Source organism: Amblyomma mixtum, chromosome 3 (genome assembly GCF_055824585.1).
Source record: "Amblyomma mixtum isolate Tamu chromosome 3, ASM5582458v1, whole genome shotgun sequence".
Taxonomy (NCBI): Eukaryota; Metazoa; Arthropoda; class Arachnida; order Ixodida; family Ixodidae; genus Amblyomma; species Amblyomma mixtum.
This window is the reverse complement of record NC_143014.1, coordinates 156,288,011-156,306,376: the sequence shown is the minus strand read 5'-3', so window position 1 is coordinate 156,306,376 and position 18,366 is coordinate 156,288,011. Positions and strand designations below refer to the sequence as shown.

The window sequence follows — 18,366 nt, the reverse complement described above, 5'->3', positions numbered from 1 at the left end:
GCTGCACAAATAATTTACAAGAAAATGGTGCACACAGAAATGACGAAAAACAATGGTATCAAAAAATGTTGACAAATATGCTAAATGAAATTAATTTCCAGAACTTGAAAATGCTACTCAGTACACCAAGTGCTACCTTCAGCAAATGAATATTTCAGCAAGCTTGCAAGTGGTTGCCCTAGGCTCTACTTAACCAACACGGGTTGAAGTCACCAGTTACGATTTTTCAGCCATGTTATGTGTTGCCAATGAAAACGAAACTGAAAATTCATCCAGTCAAAACTATACAGACACTAAATTGGCCTGTTCAAATCCCAATTATATTTCCTAGACTTATGGGCTAATGTGACATCTTGCATTTTAGAATAAATTATTCAACAAATCTGTGCAGAAAAATTTCAGCAAATAACTATGGATACTCCTAGAGCAAAATGTCGATACAAGGAAGAATTTTTTATTCCTTCTGGGTAATTATAATTAATGCACAAAATGATTATGAAGTTAAAAGCTGGTGCAATATGATATGTGCACTTTGCATGAACAAAACCTGCAGCTGCACCAACAAAAACACATGTGCTTGACAAGTCTGATGCCACAAGAAACTTCATGGCATGCATGGCAACAGAGATATCTTAGAGGGACAGTCTACCGTTGGAGTCAAGTATAAAAATATTGCCATATTCTTGTAGATTTTTCCATGAGATGACAATAACAGAACCTGTGGTTTTGGCAGGTATTTAAATTTTAAACTAGAAAAGAAAGTCAGGTTACAGCCAATGGTAGCGTCCTGCTGAGTTTAAACTTCACAGCTGGTTCATTTGGTTTATTGGGGTTTAATGTCCCAAAGCGACTCAGGCTATGAGGGATGCCGCAGTGAAGGGCTCCGGAAATTTCGACCAACTGGGGTTCTTTAACGTGCACTGACATCGCACATTACAAGGGCCTCTAGAATTTCGCCTCCATCGAAATTCAGTCACAGCTCTCCATGTAGTTGCATGAAGTGGATATACTACACTCCATTAACATAACAGAGTGCCATAAGCAGGATTATAATTGCTACGACATATTCCAGAAAACGTGTTTGTTTCTTTTCCAGCTGCTACCATTTTTTACAAAGTTTAACCCCGATTTTTCATCAAATGATAGACAGCCATTATGTGGACAGTGGACCTGCCCATGGCAAAAATTGGTTGCAGGTATATGTGATTGATATAATCAGTCTTACCTTACTGAAAGTGTTTACAAAACTACCTTAATGCTTTAAACTGCAGTTTAAAAAACACTTAACTACAACCATGGATAGTCACTGCCTGCCACCTATGCGGCAGAGCAGTTGTACCTGTAATGTTAGGGTTTGCACATGCCGACTGCAACAAGAGACATTCCCATATAAAAAAAATACGTTTTAAATTGTTGTGCAGCCGAACCTCAGCCCATGGCAGGGTGTGCGCTTATGTATTTGGGAAAAGAACTTTCAACTGCTGCAAAAAAAATAGGGCCAATAAAAGTCAGTAAACTGTCCCTTTATGGCTACCTCCTTTAAGAGATCTTAAGGGGGGACACTGGTCTTGAAAAAAAAATTTTATTAATGAAGTCACAGTTACGAAATCTTCAGGGCATATGTATTTTTGTGTGCTGATTCCGCATATATCATTTAATTTCATGTAAAGCAATTCCTTGAGCACTTATGCAATTTTTATGCTAGTATTTTGCGGAGAGTTTTGAAGAAAATTTGCTGCGGGAAACTCGCTGAAATGTATGCCATTGGGTTCTCTTGACACCAAGGAATGCAATAAGGGTGAAATTGTCTTCCTGCCTATCAAAGAACTTCGGTTATAGAGTTTTGAAGTTGTCGCTTCAGAAATGAGAAGAAAAGTGTGTATTCCTGTGTGTGAAGTGGCAGCTTCAGTACCTTATTACTCAAATTCTATGAGAGCCAGGATGATAATTTTACCCTTATTGCATTCCTTGGTGTCAAGAGAACCCAATGGCATACATTTCAGCAAGTTTCCTGCAGCAAATTTTCTTGAAAACTCTCCGCAAAATACTTGCATAAAAATTGCATAAGTGCTCATGGAATTGTTTTACATGAAATTAAATGACATATCTAGAATCAGCGCACAAAAATACATGTGCCCTGAAAATTTCATAACTATGACTAAATGAATAAAATTTTCTTTTCAAGACCAGTGTCCCCCCTTAAAGGAGACATCGTTGCATGTCAGGGTCACTGCTACTGTTATTTACGAAGTGCAGCAAAACTTACTGAATGTCAAATGGAGGGGGTAGATGGGAAGACAGGTTTCCATGCCTATAATCCTAGCCCTACAGGCTGGGTATCTTTCAGTAGTGCACTAACAGTTGGCAGCAAGGACTGAGAAAGAAGTTTCTAGGTATGGAAGTTAATTAAAAAGTTGCAAACAAGTCAGAGGCCATATTTCATTGTGGCATATATGACACATACCCTGAACAGTTTTTGGCATTTTTGCATTCAACCTTTTTACACAGGAGTCTACTAACAGAGAACAAGCATGCAGATGCTTTTCTTGCTTAGCCTACACGTGCTACAAGCTTAGCGTAACTCTAGTTTATTTGATGCCCAGTAGATTGCTAACTGACTAGCAAAGTGGCTTTCTGAAAAATCTGTATATCTGAATGATGCAATGATGGAGAACAACACAAGTACAAGTACTGCATTTTCAGAGCATACAATACTTCTGTGCAGCTCCCGAAAGCCCTTCAAAGTTACGTAATCAAGCTCCCAGTGCATCAAGTTGGCAGAGTGCTACCTACAGCAAAACACCAATGACACAACTTGGCCCCATGTGTTAAAATAATTACATGAGCACTAGCTTAAACCAGCATGTGACCTGTGGCATAAAAGCGTGATAACTGAAAATGCTTACTGTACTGTTCAAAATTTTTTCCGCGTCAGAAGTATTCAAAATATACGCTTTGAAATTATTCAAAGAAAATTACTGTTCGCTTCAAACCAAAACACTGCTCGCACACCCCTACTGAACAGATACAATAAATGTGTCACAGAAGCAGACGATGCAAACAACTCTCTCTCCCGCTTCAAGGTCATTGCAGCTTTGGACAGGCCCCGCCAAAATCCGCGATTGTGGCCTGTAGTGCTAGCGCACTAAAAATCAGGGCTTCAAATGCCAATGGCCCCCCTCTAAGGTAAGGCAGCAAATGTTCTCTGTTTAAATTCTGTCTTTAATAGGCTAGTACCTAAGATGGCACCACACCAACAAAACAGTGATCAGACCTCTGCCAGACTACTGAAAAAGTATTGCCTTAGGTGCTACTGTCATCTTTGTCATCTTGAACCTCATGCCCTTCATATCAAGTAAATATATTCAGCATGTGGAGGGCAATGTGCACATGATGGCACCAAACAATAAATCCTGTTTTTGGACTACTGACCGCCACGTCAGTGGCATAGCAAGGTAGAATGTAGTTCTTACGACTGTGCCCGTGACTCAAAAATAAGACACAAACTACAGCAGCACAGCCGACTTCTCTCCACACATGCTAACAAAAAGCACTAACACCTACTAACATCTAAAATGCCCCTGCCCAATGACCACAGTGGAGTTGAGCCTGATAAAATCAATCTGTTTGACTAAATTTGCAACATGAGTTCTTTTGATGTATTTTTTCCTTCCACTGAAAACCATACGCCTGCTTTCTCAGATTTAGCTCCATTATGACTTGCCGAACCTTTCATGCATCACATAAATGTCAGAAGGCATCGTGTAAAGTGGTGGAAGAAAGGAAGTGAGGAGTGGAACGACCAAAAACATATGTCACCCTTTCCTCAAGCACATTTGCAAACAAAAAATAGCTGGCCAAGGAAATACAGCAAGTGAAATATGCGCTGCCTATAACCTGCTGGTCCAGCACCTTGCAGAGGATCCCAGTATAGCTGCACTCCTTTTGCGCTTGCAGGAACATGCCAGGCAGAAGCAGGAATGAGCTTCATTGAGTATGGCTATGTTTGTCTGATTGACTTCCATGGTTGACATGCCCCATGTACCACGTGCAGACATCACAGCAGTCTGAAGTTTCATTTCACTGGACTGAATGAAACAGCCGTCCATTTTCAGCAACTGCTCCCATACATATGCAGAATAATAAACATGGCAAGAGGTGATATTGAAATTTGAAATATACAAACGCTTGTTTGTGCAATGTCAGTTAACAGGCGCGCACTAGGACCACAGAAATTTTTGGTGTTGAAACATAAAAACCACAAACTAACAAATTCTGCAATTTAAAACAAGTTAGTAGCTCAAAGTAAAATGCTAAACTGTAGAGGTCAGCCACTGTACGCAATTTCTGTTTTGCCCATTATTTTGCAGCTACAGTGGTCAAAAACTCGAAAGCAAAATGTAAGCCACTGGCATTTGGTTGCATAGCTTAATGACTGGAGACAAAGTAATTCAGCACGATTCACTGTTTGGATTCAAGTCTTAGCCAATGTAAGTAGTATATATGTAAACAGTAAAAAATTTCTGAATGAACATCCCGCAACTGAGAAAGAAAAACAAGCAAAAAAAATATGAAGGACATTAAATTTGTTACATCGTGGTAAAAAAATGGTTTATACTAATTTTTAGCCTCCATCACACCTTAAAGACGCAGCAATTGAAACTGTTTTGTTGACCTACCATGATGTGGCCAATGCTTATAGCATTTATTAGCCTTTACGAGGTTACGAAGATGTGTACAGTAAAATGTAGCACTCACATTATGTAAAATGCTTGCTTCTTGTCTTCGCTGCTTGGTATGATTTAGCAAAGTAAAAACAAGCTGAAGAAAGGATCAACAACAACAACAGGCAGAGCAGTTGAAGTTGCAGTTGTATAGTGTAGTGAAGCTAGCTTCTTAGGTTTCTAGCACAGCTGACTTACTGAAAGACCTCTTTGCAGATTAAAAAAAAATAATGCAAGAAAGAAACAAAACTGACAAAGCTTGGTCCCAGGAAAAAATAATTATAAATAAAAATGTTCCGTAGTGACATTTCAAGTAGAGTTTCATAACACAGAAATAAAGTAACTGAGGGTACACATCTTGAAGAGCAATTGATGAACAATCTCAATGACTTAGAGACACAGCAAATAAAGCTTGTAATTGCATCACTTAATAAAAATAACAAAAAGGGAGGAAGGGGAAGGAGGGAGAGGTGGCCAAGTTACAGCCATGCAAACAGCCTTGCCATCAGTCCTGTAGATGCTGCACACAATGGTGGGTGGCTCAGTCCATGCGAAACCACTGAGGCCAGGTCAGCTGAATACGGTGCACAAGCTCCTTTTCCTCGGCCGATGACTCCTCGTGTGTGAGTGCGCCCTCAAAACACCGACGCAGCTCTGCCTGGCGGTGGCCCTCATACTGTGTGGAACCAAGCAGGTGCTCCACCAGGGAGAGGTAGAGAAGCCGCCTCTGCGTTTTACAAGGGCATGTCCATGAGCAGAAGAGCATTTTATGGTGCGAAAGAAAAAAGTCCAAGGACACAATTAAAGGTGACACAGCATGACTGCTGAGGTTTCCACTGAGTCAAATGCTTTCTCGTAATCAATGAATGCTACATATGGGGGTTGGCTACACTCTGCCCATTTCTCTATCACCTGATTGATAAAGTGACATATTCAGGAAAGCTTTGCGCAGATTAACAGAAGACAGGAGGGAGAAACACACACGAGCGCAAACTTGCAACTGTACTCTCAGAAACGATACACCACCTCAAGAAGCAGAAAGGGCACAAGCGTACAATATCCAGTGCAACACGTGTGGGAAAAAGCAGCCAGCACATGGGTAAAGCAGACATTGTATCAATGATAGGCACAAGCAAAGTCATGCCGGGACTCAGCGGAAATGCCCAGAAACCAGGAACAACAAAAGCGGGTTATCTACCGCGAAGAAAATCAAGTTCTTTTTTGAAAAGGGCTAGCGATGCCTTACTCACGCAGCCTTCCGTAGTACAAATCTCGAGGGCCTCCGCAATTTCCCGGGCCAGCCTATCGGAAGCTCTCCCGATAACAACCGCAGAACAGAGGACAGGACGGCACTGCTTTTTCTTCTTATTCCTGTCAATGTAGTGTTTGCATTTAAGGCAATGCAATGACAGGTTCGAGCCGCCATTTGAGCCCAGGGAGTTGGCATGTTCTCTGAGCCTATCATTTAGACAGTGCCCTGCCTGGCCATCTCTGGCCGTCTGGCCATCTTCCGCGTAAAAATGATGTAGGGCGGCAGTATTCACTCATCGGTAGTGCAAATAACATCCCGGTAATATGTTGCTTCTCGTACCCAACAGTTCTTACTTTCACCTGCTTTGCACCCTTCTCATTGACTGTGTATGCCACCGGCATGTTGAAATACACTGGGGTCTGAATGGCGTTGCCGATTTGGCCCACTCTGTACTTCTTCTTCAGCTGCTTCTTGATAACGAAGCATTGGAATGCGACCAGCTTCCCCTCAAAGTCAGGGGTAGGTTTTGGCACAAGGAACTCTGCCGAAACAGGCTGAACCCTGTGGGATACACTGGTATCCTTCATCGCCCCCGCGCCAGACTCGCGCGACGAGTGCGCATGCCGCCGGGAATGTGGAGAGAAGGCGCTCCCCGGCTACTCCCACCGTTCCCAACAATGACGCGATGTCACGGCAACCCATCGGCATCTTAGGGAAGGGGTGAATGCCTAGCTTGGGCGCAACCGGTTGCCCCTAGCGAGCAGTGCCGGAGGGGTTAAAAAGAGGAGCTCGTGGCGGGAACTCTCTCTCTTGCGACTGACCTCCTGCGAGTTGCCCCGACGGATCCCTGCCTGCCCGTGACTTCCGGACGACCCAGCGCCTGTCGACGACAACTTGGTGAGCTACTGAACCTTATTTTATTGGATAGAACATTCTTCTGCAGTGTGCTTTACCTTGCGTTAGGACAATAAACTATTTCCTAGCGTGCTCTGCCGTTGCCTACTTCGTCCGAACCTGCCGTGGCTGCGACTCTGGAAACGTGCCGCTTACGAGTATACGCCTGCATGTAGCTGGCACGGAAGCTCGCCTTCCCGGCCGGCTGGACGCGGAGTGACCCCATAACCAGATGCGCTTCATGAAACGAGTGACCCAGCCCCTGCTGGCCTTAAACAGGGTCTGTGCGATGCCTCCAACGTTTCAACCTCCCTCGCCTTCGCCTGTATTATCTCTGTCGTCGTGGGCATTGCACTTTCCTCTGCTTCCTGATAAGGTCAGCGACATCATTCTCCACCTCGTGGTATCGCCCGCCCTTGGGCCCAGCGAAGGCCATTAGCTTTGCAACGCAGTTTGAAAGCTTGTTCCGCTGCTTCCGCCATTCGCACAATCTTCTCGTCGATGCCGAAGTCGCGCTGAGCTTTGCAGGCTTGAAATTCTCTCCGCCTCCTAAACTACTTTCCACTTAAAAGCCGTGGTTAATGGCATCACTTGATGGGTGCCATTGCGCCATGAACATGGGCGCTTCTCGTGGTCACGCGGCGACAAACACAAGCAAGCACGGAATGACGAGACTGACAACGTTCGAACAACCAAAATGGAGCCTGCTGCAAGTCTGTGGCCGCGAGGTGGCGTTACGTGTCTAGCGGATGCGGGCAAACCGCATCCTCGAATCTAAGCCAACCCCCGACTTTGGTAAACAATTAAAAAGAAAAAAGTACCAGTCTAGATTAGAGTAAATATGGTAATAAAAAGGCGAGGTACATCCATATGGAGCCTACCTTGTCACCAGGTGGTAGGTCACTTAGCTGCCTGGCTACTATGTCAATCAGGACAGCAATATCGTTCAAGTAGAAAAGTTCAGCCGTTGTGCTGTCAGAAAAGAGCTCGGCAAGCATCTTGAGCACAGAATTGGGAACTCCGGCCACCTCATGTGTTAACACCCGAGCAGGATCATCTGCAAGCACAGAAATCTGTGTCATTCTCTTCACACACAAGAAATCTCGAAACTCACAAATGTGAATAGTTCGGTGACACTAGTAATGAAAGACAAACAGCTCCAGAATTCATATGTACAAAAATATGGAGCGATGATCCGAGCAATAAGTTCAGGCAATTAGCAGAAATAGTAACTCCTACTCAGAAGGTGACCCATACTTGGCACCAAAAAATAATGAGTACCAAAATTATTCAATCAGCTCTTCCCACTTTCTGTAGAAAGAAGAAAAATGATCTGGAGGCTCCCGCAACTGCCACTTATAAGGCGTTTACCATAATGCTGGGCATAAAATGCCATAACACAAGAAGCATGCCACACCAGGCAAGAAGATTGACATTAATGTCTTGCTCTCTTGTATACAACATTAAGTTTGCTGTTGAAAAAGCTTTATATTTGCTTACTCTTTGTAGCACACAGGCACAAACACTATCTTTCACCTGCATAAGCCACATGTGGTAAAGGTATGGGCAACAAATACAGTAAAAGCTCGTTAATTTGACCCCTGTTAATTTTGAAATCCAGATATTCGAACTGCCGACTCGCCCCTGCCAATGCCTATGTAAGTGTATGGCGTCGGAAGCTCGCAAATTCGGATGCTTCAGGTCTCGGATCAGTTAATTCAAACGCGCTCCTGAAGGAATGCTACATCCAGATATGACTGGCACGGCAAGATATCACCGAAATAGCCGAACTCAAAACCAAGGTTCCATGCTCGCAAAGTCACTTGTGCACCTCTGACATATGTGCAGTGGCGGGCAGGCATGATGAAAAACGGACGGTCCTGTCTCTGAGAATAGTTAAACCGCTTAGTTTCAGTTACACTCAACTGAACTTCGTTCCAGTCCGCGCATCAGCCAGACAACCTAACCCAGCTGAGCAGAGTTTCACACTTTGACTTGGTGCATCGCCGATGTTTTCTCCTCTCAATCCCTTTTTCTTTCTTCGTCTCTTCGGTGCTATTTCCTTCACTTCCGCCCACATGGTTTTGTTCTTCCAATGCGCCGAAACTGTGCTCTCATAACAAGTTGTTCACAGTTTGTACAGTGAAGCCTCCTCACATGCGACGGTGCCGCTTATGATGGGTGTGACAAGGTAGCAGCGAAGTCCCACCGCATCACACTGTTAAGGATGCGGGAGTCCTTTACTATTTTGTAGCAGATTTTGTTCGATGCTCCCCACAGTTCGCATGCAGTAAAGCATTGATGGATATAACTACAGTGGAGTTCTCATCTCAAAAGCAGGCACTCACTTCCCAGTCTATCACCAAATAAATTTACTGTGATGCAAGTGGTGCCTGTTAAGTTTTTTTCATGGTCATTTGATAAGTCAAGCTTTCGGATAATTCGAACATTTTTTTCGGTCTCTTCAAGTTGCAACTAACATCAAAATCCAATACACTGAATCATGTGTCCAGCAATTTCAGCTTTCTAGAACCACACTTACTGGTGTAACCAATATGCTGCTGAGACTGATGAAAAGTGCGTGCATCTCTGCGAGTGTAAGCTGATTTCTTTTGTTCACTTTTCTTTTCTCAGCATTACAAATGCAACTTCCAGCACTTAAAACTTAATTCAACTTTAGACTGGTTTTATGGTTTCATCGGGTTTAACGTCCCAAAGCGTCTCAGGCTATGAGGGATGCTGTAGTAGAGGGCTCCGGACAATTACGACCACTTGGGGTTCTTTAACATGCTCTTACACTACACAGTACACGAGCTTCTAGCATTTTGCCTGCATCGAAATGCAACCACCGCAGTGGCACAATTCAACTTCAGAGTGTTCTTGCAGCTATTTATTCTGAATTTTGTTTGAGATGAAACCGCACTATTCTCACACTCCAAAGTGAAGAGTGTGATCTTGGAGTTGCAGTGAACAGTAGACACACCTTCTCTGTTGACGAGTAGCATGAGCCGCTCTGTAAGGGCCCGGGCATCTTTACGGGTGGCCAGTGTGCGAAGAACAAAATTGTCCACTTCAGACTGAAGGTGCAGGTTGAGTGAGAGAAGCGTGCCCAAGGAAAGTTCAGCCACTTCTTCTTCTACATCAGCAGATTCGATTGTGTCGAGCAGGAAGGTCACAAACCGCTCACCAACATGTTCTGCATAAATAGCCAGGAAGACTGCACATTAAACAAATGAAACATTCACCATAAAACTCTGGAACAAGTATTTCATTAACTTTACCTAGACTTAAGTAGCAAACCTGTCCATTCATCTAAGCTACACAAAGCATGCTAGACCATTCCCAGAGTGCTTACTTTCTGCAGTCACAGCCATCATGCAACCTATGTCCTGGATAGCTGCTATCTTAATCTATGTGTGCCCAGTGCCCAACACCTCCACATCCAAGGTGCTGCACAGAAGCCCACAGTGCACTCAGATTTTTGTGGTGGCAATTATATTCAGTAGTATCTGCTCTATATTGCATGCGGCGTTAGGGCACAGATGCTTATTGTATTTACATGTATATAAAATTACGCAGAAAAGATCGCCACCTCATGAAAATAAAACAAATACTATATATTACAATTATAACACAACATCAGCCCGTTCCAAACCAGCTACAACAGAGGGCAAGGAGGAAAAGGAGACAACATGCAAAAATACGGAAGCAACGGATAAGGATTTAAGAGGCAACCCTTCAGAAATGCACGCAACACCAGTCTCCCAAGTAGCAGCGGCTGCCGTCACCGCACCGTTGCTTCGTGCTGGACAGTCGTGTGCCCGTTCACCCTTCATTCTTTCCCAACTCCATTCAACTCCTTCAGTACAGGCGCGGACATAAGTAAACAGAGCACACTATTCCGTTCGAAGTGCAATCACGCCTTCTCCATTGGAAATGAAGAAGCGTTGTTTGTCTACAGAAAAGCCCACCAACCCCCGCTACCAGCATGCACATACCGCTGCTGGAAATTTCAATTAGGTGACTCGTGAAAAATATTCGAAGACAGTTGCGTGCTCCGTTTACTTTTGTCCACGCCTGTACCTTCTATTTCTCAATGGCCCACACTGCCTGAATTCCGTGTTCATAGCCACCCTCTCCTTTCCCCCGTGCTGCCATGCGGCTTCAAGGTTGCTGAAAAGTTTACTTCTCCTAACAGCTCGCAAGTCTTGCAGTGAAGGTCACTGTAGCTATCTTCAGCAGCAAGGAAAAAATATCTCTTTATATTCACACCTTGGTTCCAAATATAATGCATTCCAACACAGCTTATCTGAAAAAAAAAAAAAACGAAAAAAAAAACTCATGCTTGTTCACGTAAACAAGGCATATAATTAGTGAAGTGCAAAACAGGATGATACCAGATTTAGGAACCTGGCAGGAGCAATGGTGGTGAGAAAATATGTGAAGAATGGGTGAAAAATAGGTGACCTCAAAAGTGTGAGAATGTGTGAAATACAAAGCCAAAAATTTAAAAATATTCCCGGTCAAGCCCTGTAAGGACAACTGAAGTGTGCACAGTACGTTAGCTGAAGTTAATATAAGAACAGCCAACTCAGAAGCCATATATAGGAAAACCTGTTGCTTACTGGATGCCCACAGCCAAACTTTTTTGTTTTAATTTTATTTAGATGATATATAAATGCCATGCAACTGCTGCTATGTGCACTTGTGGTTGCTAAAAAGAACATTGTCATTTTAAAACATGAGAAGCCATATAGGAAAGCCTGCTGCTTATTGGATGCCCACAGTCAAACTTTTTTTTTTAAATTTATTTAGATGATATTGAATGCCATGCAACTGCTGTTATGTGCAGCTGTGGTTGCTAAAATGGAAATTGTTGTTTTAAAACTGCTATTTTAAAAAATTCAGGGGGGGGGGGGGGGGGGGGGTGCATTTGGATGTGCTCACTTCACTCGTGTCTTCCCGCAGGTTACCTCTCGGCCTTTGCAAGTGTTGTCACCCATGGGAACTGACTATTCTTGCTTTGTGTGGCACGTGAATTCGTTCGCAGCACGACCTGCGGCCGCGTTGTGCAGTTGTGTGGACATGAGGAAAGCATGACTGTGGCTCAGATACAGTCCAATTTTATCGCTTTCAAAAGGAATATTGGAAGTCGTGAATTTCATGATTTTTAAAGCCGCATTTCCGTAGAAAAGTTCACCGGCGTCCTGAAAAGCGCACTGCCTGCAATGCATTGCTAGGTCCTAAGCTGCTTCATATTGAAGCCACTGCGGATGCTGGTTAGGAACTACCCGCTATCTAGCATAAGATGTCTAATCCTGTTACCAGTAGACTATAAACAGAATAATCGCTTAGTAATATTAAAGTACAGTTGGCTTCTGCAACACCTTCAGCAGTGATGGACGCCATGAGAGAGCTGCCGCAAGGCTTTAGTTACGTTCGCATGACAGCGATGTAGCGTGAAAAATGAGTACGAGAGAATTGCTGTACTATTTTAATAATTCACGGAAAAATGGGGATTGATTTTGAAAGTTATTTTAAACAGCCCTTTTACGTTTCTAAACAACATGACCATATTCGTAAAATTAGAGAGTATCGTACCATGATGGACTTGTTTGAAAATTCATTTTTTTGTTAAAAGAGTCCCACAGTGGAATAGGCTTTGCAAAATGCAAGTCTGCTTTGCAAGTGGAGATGTATTTTTTGCCAATCTGTAACCCCCTTGATATAACGCCTTCGGGCGATGCGGGGTAACTCTTGAATAAAGAATAAAGAAAAAAGGCTGCCCCCCACCCACCCACGTTCACCTCGTCAAGCAGTTTTACAGCGCTAGTGCTATCAGCTGGTGCCCAAGGCCATGTAGCCGAGCCATCTTGGAAAGTGACCGAAGAATGCCGTTAGGAGAAGAACCACTTGCAGGGGCTTAGCAAGCAGTTCAATATATTGAGTGGCCGGCAATATTGTAGTTCGATATATAGCAAGTCTTTCCTATACTTTCACAAAGGATTTTCAAAGGGATTAACTGTGTGCTCGATACAGCCAATAATTCGAAATATCAGGATTCGATATATCTGGGTTCGACTACACTGCATACCATTATGCAACATACCAAAACAACAAGAGCGGGGCCTGGTCCCAAACATAATGCAGATAAAGCCACCTTGCACACATATGGGTTATCAGCAATAGCATTTGACACTGCTTGTAGCATACGAAAAGAGAAGAAAGAGGAGGAGGTTATCTATTATAAAGATTGATTGACAATATGAAGACTGACTGCTCCGCCAAAAACTGCTCCTTATCTGAAGATTCAATGCGTCTTATACTCTTGTTTGAAGCAAAGATCACATGACATGTTTACAGCGTTGTAAAAGTGGCTAAGTGTTGACACAAATATTTCGCAGTGTTTGCATTGTTGCCCCCATATGACATTTACTGTGTAAATGTAGCAAGCTTCACAATGCCTTGAATGTCCCGAACACGGCAATCCACATTTGTGTCAGCAGAAGTATTCATGTGGCTACCTAACTTCACCCGATATTGATCTCACTGATGAGGGGGTGTCCAGGAACTGACATTAAAATCCTTCATGCAGCTGCTAACAGCTTGCTGACCTCAGAAGAGCAACTGACGGAATCCTATAAATTCCCTGCAATAGTGTGTTTCACTGTGATGCTATGCGCAAAGCTATATGCATAACTTTATCACATTATTTCTTCTTGTCCTTATTAAGGATGCAGTGTTAAATGATGTTCACCAGTCAATTTACTTCATTATAAAAACTCATAACAACATTTAAACCCAAAAGCATAGTGCAGTGGAATAACCACATATTCATTATGTTTAATTCAGTTTCGAATGAAGTCTCATTTCACATTACTTCCCTGCCCCAATCTTTTTCCTCTTTTTTTTTTTTTGGTAATGTCTATAGAGTTTAGTGCCAAGCCTTGGCCACACAAGAACTTCCTTCCACGAGTGCCCAATGTGTGCTGTAGCTCAAAAAGTTTAAGCTATGAACTCTGTTTAAACAGCTTATTTTTTCGTTTACACTCAGGAAAGCTTTATGATAAACACGCAAAGTTTAATCATCAGTGAGTTTCATCATACAGAGGCAGGACAACTTGTGATTGACTGTTTCAATTCCATCTCACTGGTATGTTTTTGTACAAGGTGATCTTTAATTTTTTTTTTATGCTTATGTCTCTTGCCTCCATTAGCATAACATTACATTCGACAGCGACAGCTGTCAAGGGCACGTTTCCTGATTCTGTGGCATCATTGGTGTAACATGGAAGAGAAACAAGGAGCAAAGAGGAGTGGTGGCATTCACCATACTATGGATTCGTGGCATTCTATCTGCACAGTGGTGGGAATTAGTGCTTGTGCTGTACGTGTTTCTGAGCAAACAGTGTGTAACTGTGTTGTACGGCAAATTGTGCTTTAATCACTGCAGCTAGCTGTGGCTGAATGTTGCAGTACACAGGCATAGCAACCGTCGGTGAGTTTTTATGGTTTCCCAAAAGTTTGATGATAATGATTATGATTAATTTTTATGACGCAAGGGCAGCCTTGGCCAAATAGCGCCATGGCACAAGGTATTTTCATCTATATGATGGGGGGCAAAGACTAAGACTGTGCGAATATCCGATAATTTCGAGTATTCGGTCGAACAGTGAAGTATTCGATATTCTATTCGAACCGAATGTTTGGTATTCGAAATCTCAAAATATTCGTTCCGAGTGAAAAACATTTCTATAACTCTTGCTTTGTACTTTGGGATCGCAACGCGGCATGCACACAACAAGAGCTCCGACTTCGCGCCGTGTGACTGCGCTCCCGCGCGTACGCTGAAGCCAGCTTATACATGCTAGTGGCAACACACATGAGCAGGTGGAAGCACAGCACCCAGATCTGTACCTGCCAGGTGTCTACAGCCGCGCTACCCGCGGTGTGCATGCACCATAACTGGCACAGTGCCGTGCGTCAGTACTAGAGAGATTTAGCATAGCGCAATCCACTTTCGCACGCCGCTAGTGCACATGCGCTGAGTGGTCCCGATAGGGCAAGCGTGAGAACAGCTGTCCGGCGTCTAGCGCCTTGTGGCATACTCAGGGCCATCTGTGCATGCGCGGTGGCTCCCCACACAATCACATCACCACAGCAGCCGTAGATCATGCTATGCTCAATTTCTCTAATTGGAGGTAGTGTGGTTCTCTTGATTTCCGCGGAAAAAGTTTGAGCAGACTGCAGGTGCTGCAGCCACTCTTCTTCGCATGAAATTAGCGAATCAAGCACGACGGCGCAGGCATGAGAGGAAGTTAGCATGAGGCACCCTGTGACGGGTGCCTCTTTCCAAGCCTGACTCGGGGTGGCGTTGGGTGCGCAGTGCATATGCTGAATTGAAGTTGCCAATTAAAAGCAACAGCTGCGCAGCGACACAAATGCAATTAAGACCAGCACTCACGGGTCTCAAAGATAGGTCTCACACCCCACCAATATGTTGGCTCTGCATGTAAGCCAACTCCCCAATTTCTAATGGTGACTTCTGCAGGACATTGACACAGCTTCGATGAGCATGATAAAGTTGAATGGATCTCTCTGTTTTTTATGTAATGGCCTTGCGTGCTCGAAAAATACATGATTTTTAAAATGTCTATTGTGCCGTTAAACCTTTTTTTTGTGAGCTAGAACTATTCGAAATATTCGCTTAGAAATTACTTGAAGAAAATTACTATTCGATTCGAATCTGCTTCGAACCAAAAAACTACTATTCGCACATGCCTGTCAAAGACACATTTCTCAAGCATTTCACCCCAGATAAGCAAAGCACCATGCCAGGGGAAAGCTTGTTTCCACTGTATCATCGGTGGGTACCCGGCAGCACTGGGGATCAAACCCCGTACCTCCAACATGTGAGGTGCAACTACTAGGTCATCACTGCACATGTGAGGTAGATGCTCTAACTAGGTCAGCGCTGCAGTGCCACAAAAATTTCATGTAGTTAGAGCAATGCCACATTCGTCAACAATACAATGAAAGCATGCTGCTGACAAATGTGGCATTATGTACCGCAGTAAAATGAAAAATTACCAGATATAAGCAGAACATACCATAGACATTATTTGGTGGCTTTTCCCCAGTAGAGAAGATTACTGTCAGTAGAAGAGCTGTGTACTTCATCCGCTCAATGTCTGCAACACATCAAGTCAAAATAAACCATATATTTTCTACAAACCTAACTTATTTCACTGCACAGGTGATCAGAAAAAAAAAAACGAGACCAAAACAATGAGTATCTAATCAATGTGCACAATTTTTAAACACAAATGAGTATAATCACCTTACAATGAGTGAAATTATTGTCTCAAGCACAACCTTGCTATTTAGACAAACATTTACTGATGCAGTGACTAACAACAAAAATATAACTCTCACTGCCCAATTTTTAATGCATCACATGTCACTCTGCAATAGATTGAAAGCAATGGCCATGCTGGATGAAATCATTCTTACACTCACAGAATGCTACTTTGACTGAAATAAGCATATTAAAACATACTCAAAACAGACAAGTCCAACAAGTGTAAATTGTGGTACTAAAGTACAATTTCTGGATTGGCCCATTTTTCAAATGGCACGAGCACAAAAATCATTTCATAATGTTTTTTATTTTTTATTATTTGACAGATAAGTTCTAAAAAAGAAACCAAAATATTCTGTTACCTTTTCACACCTAAATATGGTTCACGACATTAAAACTAGTGTGCATTTTGCGAGTTCATGAAAAATAAACAATCAATGAAAATAAAAAATAATACATAAAAATAAATTAAAATAATGGGCCAAATTTTGTGCCGATTAATTTTAATTCTGATATTAAAAACATTTACGCATGGTGTAGTCAACAGAATGTGAAAACCTATGTTAATGAAAACCATTATGGAAGCATCGTAGCCTTTCCACACAGTCTGCCTGCACAGCTCACAAGTGCAAGTCTCTCTGCATTTTGGAACCTCCAAACAGAAGCTCCCAAAGCATACCGTATTTACCCAATTCCAACGCGCACCTTTTTTCGGGGAAAATACGTCTCAAAATCGCATGCGCGTTGGATTCGAGTGCAAACCGAAACTGCCCCATAGCTGCCCATCGTCATCGCCATTATACAATGTGGGAGCTCACTAACTGCTGGCAAACATGGGAACACGTTTTCTGGTCATTTTCTGCGTCGCAGGAGCCGTTTTCAACCGGTGTGGCGCTTGTCATTGGTCGCGTGCTCAGCGACCACGGACCACGTTCACGGCGACGTTATCCCGTACCATAGCCCGTACACTGCCGCGGGCGGACGCCTCATCACTGCCTTTGCACGATCGAGATACGCGGCTCGAAGAATATGTTGATGAAACAACGGTTGTCGGAAACGCGTCATTTCAGCGGTAAAGTTCCAAAAACGATGAGAGTCCTTTCTGTTTTGCGGCCGATTTCTGACTGTGATTACATCGTCCGCCAGGCGGGGCACGCCGCGCCGCTAGCGAGGTCGTGCATCATGCTGATTTTACAGATAACAGCGCTTCCGCGCTCGTTTTTACGCCTGTTTTGGCCGTCGAACATATTTATCTTTCGCTCAGATGCACTGACGAAGTCATGGATGCTCCGCAAGAAGCTTGAAGGATCCAAATGGTGCATCGCCGTTGCCGCAGTTACGCCTAGCAGCAGACGAACCTCCCGTCACCGGAGCTCTCCGCTTGCGCTTTGTCAGAAACTTGCGTGAACGAAAATCTCGTTTCTCAGTCCCATCCATAGCGGAGAAAGGAGAAAAACCCGGGCAGAAGCGTTGGTTCACGTCTCAGTGGCGGCAGAACGAAGAAAGATCGTCTGCGTCCGACCGTGCGGTGGAATGTTCGTAGCCAATGGAAGGGCTCCGATCGTACCATGTGATTTGAAGGGCCAGTCGCGACGCTCGACTCGGGCGGGAAACAATCTTTTTTTTTTCGTATTTTTATCAAGAATGCGCCGCTGCCGAAGTGGCTTCTGGTAGCAGATGGGTAGGCCTACTTCCCCGCGAAAATTCAAGAGCGGTCGACGCCGTGGAGCGAAATGCCGCGTTCCCGAAATTCGGTCAAATTCGCACTTTCGCGAGCCACCGCGAGTGCTTTAATTGCATTTTTTACTAACTTCCTATTGATTATCGGCTTTGATTTTTTTATACATAAAAGATTTGGTTTGGGGCAATACAAAACGCAAGAAAATACAAAATGGACTTTATCAAAAAAAATCGCGGTTTTTTCCACCCGCATCTCTCCTTAAAATATAAAAACGGTTGCAAATTATTTTCATTCGTGGAAGTCACATGCATGTTAGAAGCGGGGCTTGTAGTTTTTTTTTTTTCATTACCAATATCGGGCGTGCGTTAGAATCGGGCTTGAATTTTTTTTTTGGTGCCGTAAATTGGGTGCGCGTTGGAATCGGGGGCGCGTTGGAATTGGGTAAATGCGGTAA

The 18,366-nt window shown here is 43.5% G+C and overlaps 1 protein-coding gene across 3 annotated transcripts in view; it reads right to left on the bottom strand.

Annotated features, from left to right (window-relative positions):
• Positions 1-5,119: 5,119 nt before the first annotated feature.
• LOC149352458 (NCK-interacting protein with SH3 domain) overlaps positions 5,120-18,366 on the bottom strand; it is a 35,411-nt gene continuing 22,164 nt past the window's right edge. For all 3 annotated transcript variants that reach the window (XM_089581621.1, XM_089581622.1, XM_089581623.1), the window contains exons 9-12: positions 15,981-16,061; positions 9,854-10,066; positions 7,752-7,927; positions 5,120-5,451 (exon numbers count right to left, since the gene is read on the bottom strand). In XM_089581621.1, the coding sequence (XP_089437747.1) occupies positions 5,266-5,451; positions 7,752-7,927; positions 9,854-10,066; positions 15,981-16,061 (656 nt within the window). In that variant the 3' untranslated portion in view covers positions 5,120-5,265. The remainder of the gene's footprint in view (positions 5,452-7,751; positions 7,928-9,853; positions 10,067-15,980; positions 16,062-18,366) is intronic.